Here is an 8,441-nt window from a genome sequence, read left to right as displayed (position 1 = left end):
TGATGAAATTGGATACATAATTCCATTTTGTTCTCGTGAGGATAATACACGAGAGTTCATGACCACTCCACGAGGATGCAGAATAGAAACTGATGCTCTTGGATACTTGCACCACTGAAACCGATTGCGCATTTCTTCCTTCGCTCGACCGCAATTACAAGCAAACATTCCTTCAAAACCATTCCATGCGGAAGCAATACAGAAACTGATGATTTTGGATACGATTGCATCACGGGAACCGAATGCGCAAATCTTTCTCTGCTCGAGCGCATTTGCAAGCGAGTAAAAGAAATCACAAGGAGCTTTGATTTTGCGTCCGTGTTCGGGAATGCATTCCAATCACCACACAAGGAATCATCATCAATGAGTTGGATTGCTATGATTTAAATAGCTTGCTTTCTAAGCAATTTTTAAGCTATTAAAAAAAATTTTTTGGACCAATAAGTGACAATCATATAACTCTTTGACATTTTATCTTTCGAATAAAGTGATTATTATACCACTCCATACAACCGGTTAAGATGTATTAACGTTCAAAACCTTGCACTCCAGCGTTACTCTCTCGTTTTCGAAACTTTGAACTTACACCCGGTACAGAAATAAAAGACGTAGTCCTACGTCAAAAAAACTCTTTATCAATCTCCTTCTAAATGCAGCCATTCTCGAGATATTTAAAGAAATATTTCTCATTTATTGTCTTTTTTTATAATAAATGGACTTTTTTAATATTGTTACGAAGATACAAAAAATCGAAGTTTCGATAAATCATGAAAATTCGATGTTTCACAAAAATAGTTTCACTATCTTGGACTAATTTTTAAAATTTTTACATAACTTCTATGTTATATAAAAAAATAGAAAAACTAAAAAATACATACATAAATTTAAAAAAACCAAATTGAAGAAGACAATACCTTAGAAATGTTTTTTTCAAATATCTCAAAAATGACTGCATTTAGAAGGAAATTGATTAAGAGCTTCTTTATTTTAAATCACATCAGGATTCATAATATGTGGTTAAAAATGATTGTTAACATACAAAAGTTTGAATAATTCATAAAATTTCGCAGTTCCACAAAAATAGTTTTACTATCTTGGACTCACTTTTTAAATTTTTTTCATAACTTCTATTTTATATTAAAAAAAATAGAAAAACTAAAAAATACATATATAAATTTAGAAAAAATTAAAATTAAAAAAGACAATACATTAGAAATGTTTTTTTCAAATATCTCGAGAATGACTGCATTTAGAAAGAAATTGATAAAGAGCTTTTTTATTCTAAATCACATCAGAATTCATAATTTGTGGTTAAAAGTGATTGTTAACGTACAAACATTTGATGTTTCGATAATTCATTAAAATTCGATGTTCCACAAAAATAGTTTCACTATCTTGGACTAATTTTGAAATTTTTTACATAAGTTATATTTTATTTTAAAAAATAGAAAAACTTAAAAATGCATGTATAAATTTGAAAAAAACAGGAAGTGGGTTATATCTGTGGTATAACCGCAAGGGTGACGTAGGACTATCGTTGATTTAGAGATCATTTGTTTGAAGTTGAATCTGAATTCATTCTGAATGAATGAATATTTGGAGAACTTCGAAAACGAGAGCGTTACGTTGGAGGAACAAGGTTTTATGCATCCAATATTGGATACGGAAATATTCTACTGATGGGGAAGAATAATCTTCAGAAGCTATCCTGTTAATTGCGATTGATTGAAAAATCACAAAACCAAATGTATTTGGTCACAGTGTTACATGGATAGAAAACATTCAAATAAACTCTTTCACATGAATGTATTTTTAAATTCCTAGAGGAACTGGCAGATTATTTTCCGAATCTTTCTCGATGCTGAACGGCATCCAAACGGAAAGAATTCCGTGCGTGTATGTATGTGTGCAGCGGCTGCTTCGATGGTCACCTTCTCTTCTCCTGAAGGATCGGCTTCTCTGTGCTCCCTCACAACCGTCCAGCATCCTCAGCAACGATGTTGTCTTGTCGATGTTGTTAAGAAATCGAAAATCGATGGTGTTAAAACACGCGGTCAGTTTGGTTAGATTTTTATTGAACTTAACTCTGTCTGATATTCCAGCGATATCACGATAGACGTTGAGTACTTCAGTATGTATTTCCGACTGATGAAGAGAGTGATTCTGCGTTGCGCTTTAATATTTATAGTCTTGGTCAGATTAAAAGCGCGAGAAAAAGCTTTACGATAGGTCAAGCTGACCATTTAGACAAATTGAGCGAGAGCTCGAAAGTTAGCGAGCTTTCTCCGTGTTTCTAGGACTAGGCTAGGAAAATTATCTACATTCCTGAACATACGCCGGCCACCGTTGAAAATTTCATTTTCAACATTAAATTCACTATGGTGGTGACCTGCGACTAACTATCCTAACACTTATCAATGATCTATGATTTTATACAAATATTCGTTGATTTTCTTGAACGTAAAATTGGTTGGATTTCAGTGTGATGATAGTGGCCAAGAACTAATTGTTTCATTGTTTTGGTAATAGATCCTCATGACGTCAAGTTGCTCCTCCTCCTTCGGCTTCCTCCATCTCACATCCTTCATCCCTTGGTTGCCGTTGTTTCCTGGTCCTGGGCGCTGCGGTTGTGGGTTGTAGCGCATAATGCATGTTGCAGCGTGCTCAAGAAGTTGTGCTCGTGGTTGTGGGTTGGAGCTCCAAGGATCCCGAAGGCCAGTCATCGACGGAGTAAAACATTCTATTAGTTTATTGAAAAATATTTGAATAAATTAAACTTCACGGTCCGGAGGCCACCTGGCCTCCGGTCGATGCGCAGCATTGTTGCTGCGATGGAAAGGACGTCATTGTCCTGTGGTTGAGCATGGTGAGTTGTCGCGTATCGGGAGCACGCAGATCCGGGATATTGCGCGCCTGAATTCTCCATCCTTTGTTTTCACGATAACGACACGGATTTTGCCGTCAGGTCCGTTGAAGATGTGCGTCACTCTTCCGTAACGCCATTTGAGGGGTGGCAGGTTGTCCTCCTTTACCAGAACCATAGTTCCGATACGGATATTGTCCTTTTCAGTGGTCCATTTGGTACGAGGCTGCAAGCTGGAGAGGTATTCCGTGTTCCACCGTTCCCACAGCCTGCGTAAATATTCCTGTACGATCTGCCAGCGATCGAGTCGGTTCGAGGGAATGCTTTCGAGTGACGGTTCGGCTACTGCAGTGAGTGGGCGATGGATTAAAAAATGTCCCGGAGTTAACACATCGAGATCTTCGGGATCAGCTGAGAGCTGGGTGAGCGGCCTCAAATTCAGGCAGCTTTCTATCTGGGTTAGAAGGGTGGTTAGCTGTTCTGCTGTTAGCGATGAATTACCGAGAGTGACACGAAGATGGGTCTTGACCGACTTCACCGCGGCCTCCCACAAGCCTCCAAAGTTCGGTGAACGAGGTGGAATAAATTTGAACTCGATACTGTCCTCTGCACATGAACGTTGGATAGCCTGCTTCATTTGCTGCGAATTAAACTGTTGTTCAAGTTCCCATAGTTCTCGTGTAGCACCCTTAAAATTTGTTGCGTTATCGCATTCAATAAGGCGTGGTTTTCCACGTCGTGCAATAAATCTCCGGAGCGCTGCGATGAACGAACCGGTGGAGAGGTCTCCCACTAGTTCGATATGAACCGCTTTTACGGATAAACAGACAAAAATTGCGACATAACATTTTGTTGTCTTCGAACGGTGCTGTGGATGACTATAATACAGTGGACCACAAAGATCCACACCCGTGGAAAGGAAAGGCAATGTTGGATAGACTCTCTCGGGAGGTAAATCACCCATGATTTGCTCTTGGAGTTTCGGGCGACATCTAAAACAGCTTATGCACGAATGTACAATTCTTCTGGCAAGATTACGAATACGTAACGGCCAGAACTTTTCTCGTATGCTTGCGATGAGTAACTGCGGTCCGGCATGAAGCATTTTCTCATGGTAATATTGAGCTATCATTGTTGTTAGTGGCTGGTTGGGGGGTAAAATCATTGGATGCATTCTATTCGACGAAACAGCAGCGTTACGCAATCGGCCTCGAACGCGTAGTATTCCGTTGGAAATGAAGGGAACTAAATTCTTCAATTTTGAACTTCTGTTCACTTGTTCGTTGCCTTCTAAACAAGCAAATTCTTCACGAAATATTTCGTGTTGTGCAATTCTCACTAATATTTCAACAGACCTTTCTAATTCGGAGGGTCCTAACTGACCTTGTTGGCGCTGATGACGATTACGAGGATCAGCATTGAAACGGAATCGATGAATCCATGCCACTAGACGAAGTAGTGCAATATAGGTTGACCGTAATGCGAAGATTTGGTTCGGCGGGATTGGCTGTACGGCTAACGAGATCGGCTGTTCTTCTAGGTCTTCTCGCCGAATGTTTTCTCTGGCAGGTCGTTGAAACGCTGGCCAAAATCTCGTCGATTGAGACAGCCAAGGTGGTCCATTCCACCAGAGATTGGTATGCTGGAGTTGAGCAGGGTCCATTCCACGAGATATTATGTCCGCAGGGTTCTCTGTCCCGGGAACATGAGTCCACAATCCAGACGATGTTATGTGTTGGATCTCCGAGACCCTGTTCGCAACAAATGTTTTCCACCGGGAAGGCGTGCTGGCTAGCCAGTGGAGGACGATAGTGGAATCTGTCCAGAAAAATGCTTTCATCTCATGCTTGATGGAGCTTTGAACCTTTTGATATAGGTGAGAGAGAAGCAAGGCTGACGAAAGTTCTAGTCGAGGCAGGCAAACTCTTTTCTGTTTTCGTGTGCCGCCCAGAGGAGCGACCTTAGATTTTGCTACAAAAAGGTTTACTGCAACATCTCCGTTTCTAGCTACTGCGCGTAAATAGAGACACGCGCCGTATGCCTTTTCGGAGGCATCACAAAATCCGTGCATCTCAATCATGATAGGATTTCCAATACGAATGACCCATCGGGGAACTGCGATATGCCTGAGAGATTCGAGATTGTGTCTGAATTCAATCCACCGTTCACACAATTCTTGATCCAGCGGTTCATCCCAAGATTTTTGGTTTCGCCAAAGGTGTTGCAAATAAATCTTAGCTGTGACAATAGCTGGTCCAACTAATCCAAGTGGATCAAAGAGTTTAGCAGCATCTGACAAAATGACTCTTTTCGTGAACGTCTTACAATCGTTCCATCGCGGAACATTGAAGAGAAACTGATCCGTTGTCGTTTGCCACTGTAGCCCTAGTGTTTTGATTGGATTCGAAGAAGGTTCTAGCTCTAAAAGCGTTCTCTCGTCTCGCAAGTCAAAAGGAATCTGTGCGAGGATTGAGGGACAGTTGGAAGACCACTTGGGTAAGCAAAACCCGGCGGACTGATGTAATTGTATCAGCTGCGCACAAAGCTGCTGACCTGTCGTGATATCCTCAACTCCGGTTAATAAGTCATCCATATAAAAGTCATTGGATGTCACTCTTGCGGCGAGAGGATGTGCATTTTCACCAATTTTGGCTAACTCCTTTAAACATCTAGTTGCTAGGTATGGGGCACTCGACGTCCCGTAAGTGACTGTTGTAAGCTGGTAAGTCTTTAGTGGTTCTGTTGGCGTGTCTCGCCATAAGATTTGTTGGAGTTGGCAGTCGGATGGATGAACGACAATCTGCCGAAACATTTTTTCGATATCAGATATTATAGCGTATCGAAACATACGAAAGCGCAAAATTATCGCGATCAAGTCGTCTTGCACGACAGGTCCGACCATGAGCACATCGTTTAGTGACACTCCGGTGTCAGTAGCACAGGAGGCATCGAAGACGACCCTCAATTTCGTAGTAAGACTTTCGGGTTTAACTATGCAATGGTGCGGTAAATAGTATGTTGGCAAATTACTATTGGGTTTGTCTGATGATGCTTCTTTCATGTGACCCAGTCGGCGATATTCCTCAATAAATTCGCAATAGGATTTTTTCAATGAGGAATTTAAGGTTAGGCGACGCTCTAAAGCGAAAAAGCGACGAGCGGCAACTTCCTTTGAGCTACCAAGCGTGGAAATTTTGTCAGAGCGCTTCGGAAGGCGAACAATGAATCGTCCGGTAGCATCACGTGTAGTTGTGTTGGAAAAATGTGCTTCACAATACGTTTCCTCTACGGAGAATGTGCTGCTAGTTTGGCAAGCTTCCAACTCGAAAAGACGTGCTAGTTGGTTATCGAAGGATTGCACATTACAAACGTGCGTAAAACTGGGTGCTGTTGATGGTGGTGGTGGTCCTACTTTTCCCGACACCACCCATCCTAGGACAGTTTTTTGCAAAACTGGTTGCTCTGGACCTAGTCGTATAAGTCCGTCTTCAATCAGATCATAATAAACCTCCATTCCTAAAATCATGTCGATTAGACTAGGTTCGTTGGGTCGGCGAGTACGATATTTTTGGGAAGTTTCCATTTTTCTGTATGAATTGTGTGCGACGACAGAGTGAGATGAGATGATTTGCGAATTTCCTACACCTCCAATTTCTTGGTGGTTTTTGTATCTTCGAAGTGTTAGTCTTTGTGCTAATTGCTCCGTGATCAAATTTATTTGCGATGCTGGGTCAAGCAATGCTCTTGCCCAAACGGCGTATCCGTTAAGATTCGAAACTTTTACGACAGCGGTTTGCAGTAATACGGTGGAAGGAACTGTTCGAATATTTCCTATCAGAGTGGTCGATATGCAGCTGGTGGTGGTCGAAGTCGAAGGTATGTCAATGTTAGAGGGCTGAGCTGAAGGGTTGGCGAGAGGCTGGGCAGCTAGAGGTTTGCGAGAAGGTTGAGGTCTGTTGGATTCGAGTATGCTTTCTGGTGGTATGTGTTTCGAGTTTGAAGGATCTGGTGTGCGAAATGTGGCATTTTGATGTAGCATAGTGTGGTGCTTTTGTCCACAGACTCTACAAGAGCTCGATGGGCATTGTTTGACGAGATGACTCGGCGAAAGACAATTGATACACAGCGAACTCCTTTTGACGGCATCAAAGCGTTGAGAAACGTTCATTTTACGAAGTGCGTCGCAGTGGAATGCAGAATGTGTACCTTGCTTGCAGAATATGCATAATTTGGAAGATAAGTTACTGGTGACAGCGTGAATTAATTTCGGTTTCATTGGCCGAACAGGTTCTGTTTTAGCGAATTCGGGATCGACGAGATTTGTACGATGACGATAAAGACTGTAGTACTGATGCGTGACCTCGTAAAAACTCAATCAGATCTTCGTAAGTAGGTACATCCGTAGATTTATGATGTTGCTCCCACATCTTAAGTGTAGCTCCTTCTAAGCGTGCGTACAGCATGTGTGCTAAAAGTACGCTCCATCCATCGGTTGGTATTCCCATCTTCTGTATCATGCTAAGATTTCGTTCAAAATCATCGATAATGCGTGTTAGGGATTCATAGCATTCCCTACGCATAGGTTCAATTGAGAGAAGAGAATCAATATAATTTTTCACTACAAGTTTTTTGTTGTCGAAACGTTTATTAAGTAGCTCCCAAGCTACTGCGTAATTCGCACCAGTCAATTCTACTGACTCGATCACTCGTTTTGCTTCTTTTGAGAGTGACGATAGTAAGTATGTGAACTTGTCTACAGGTTTCAACTGTGAGTTCGAATCTATCATGCTCACGAAAGTGTCGCGAAACTTGAGCAAATTGGTTATGGAACCGTCGAATGACGGAAGCTTCACTTCCGGCAACTTGATACGAGAAAACATTTGGTCAGAGCTATCACGTGTTTTGGAAACGATAACCTTATTTGCATCGGAATCGGTATTGTTCTGTTTGCGAATTTCAGTAACAATGAACCCATACACCATCATATAGTTACGTTCAAATTCATCGCGTATCCTGCGATTTTCTTCTTCATCCGCGTATGAGGTATCAATAGATTTACTCTCATCTTCCTCCAATTCGATTTGCAAACGAACCGACTGAAACTGCGCAAAACTTTCTTCCACTCTTCGTTTCCAACCTTCCAGTAAATTTTTGTCACTTTGCTCATCGTAATTGCTAACCTGATCAACTAGATTTTTCATTGAGTCAGTGCAGAAACGTTCCTGCCGAGATAGTGCCCGCAAACTTGGAGCCATTTTGTGAATATGAATCACGAACGAGAATTCTACAAAATGAGTCTACCAACAGAGTCGAAAATTCCGAATTTAATCACGCACTCGTCAAACAATTTATACTGCCACAGACTCCGATAACGATGAGCAATGATTAAATCTACCTTTACACACTTGCTATGAAATTCCGTTCAATTTACGCAAAAAGCACAGATACACTTCCAGGGACTCATATAATAATCGATGTAATGAAATTAGCGAGAACCATGCCGATTTATTTCGTTTCCTTATAATCGTTGATGCATACTCACAGTGACCACGCTGTCCGTGATTATCGTTACCTCTAT

General features: G+C 41.4%; 1 protein-coding gene across 1 annotated transcript; it reads right to left on the bottom strand.

The window, feature by feature from the left end:
* Positions 1-7,158: 7,158 nt before the first annotated feature.
* Positions 7,159-8,118, bottom strand: LOC129772928 (uncharacterized). The gene has a single exon (XM_055776460.1). It carries the CDS (start codon positions 8,116-8,118, stop codon positions 7,159-7,161), a length of 960 nt encoding a protein of 319 aa, XP_055632435.1.
* Between the last annotated feature and the right edge of the window lie 323 nt (positions 8,119-8,441).

The sequence above is a fragment of the Toxorhynchites rutilus genome, chromosome 3, assembly GCF_029784135.1.
Source record: "Toxorhynchites rutilus septentrionalis strain SRP chromosome 3, ASM2978413v1, whole genome shotgun sequence".
In the NCBI taxonomy this organism is placed as follows: Eukaryota; Metazoa; Arthropoda; class Insecta; order Diptera; family Culicidae; genus Toxorhynchites; species Toxorhynchites rutilus.
Note: the sequence above shows the minus strand (reverse complement) of the source record. Positions and strands in the feature narration are given on the sequence as shown.

Bases quoted from the DNA above. Each gene is read 5' to 3' on its own strand.
- LOC129772928 (XM_055776460.1), bottom strand. From the start codon at position 8,118: ATGGCTCCAAGTTTGCGGGCACTATCTCGGCAGGAACGTTTCTGCACT.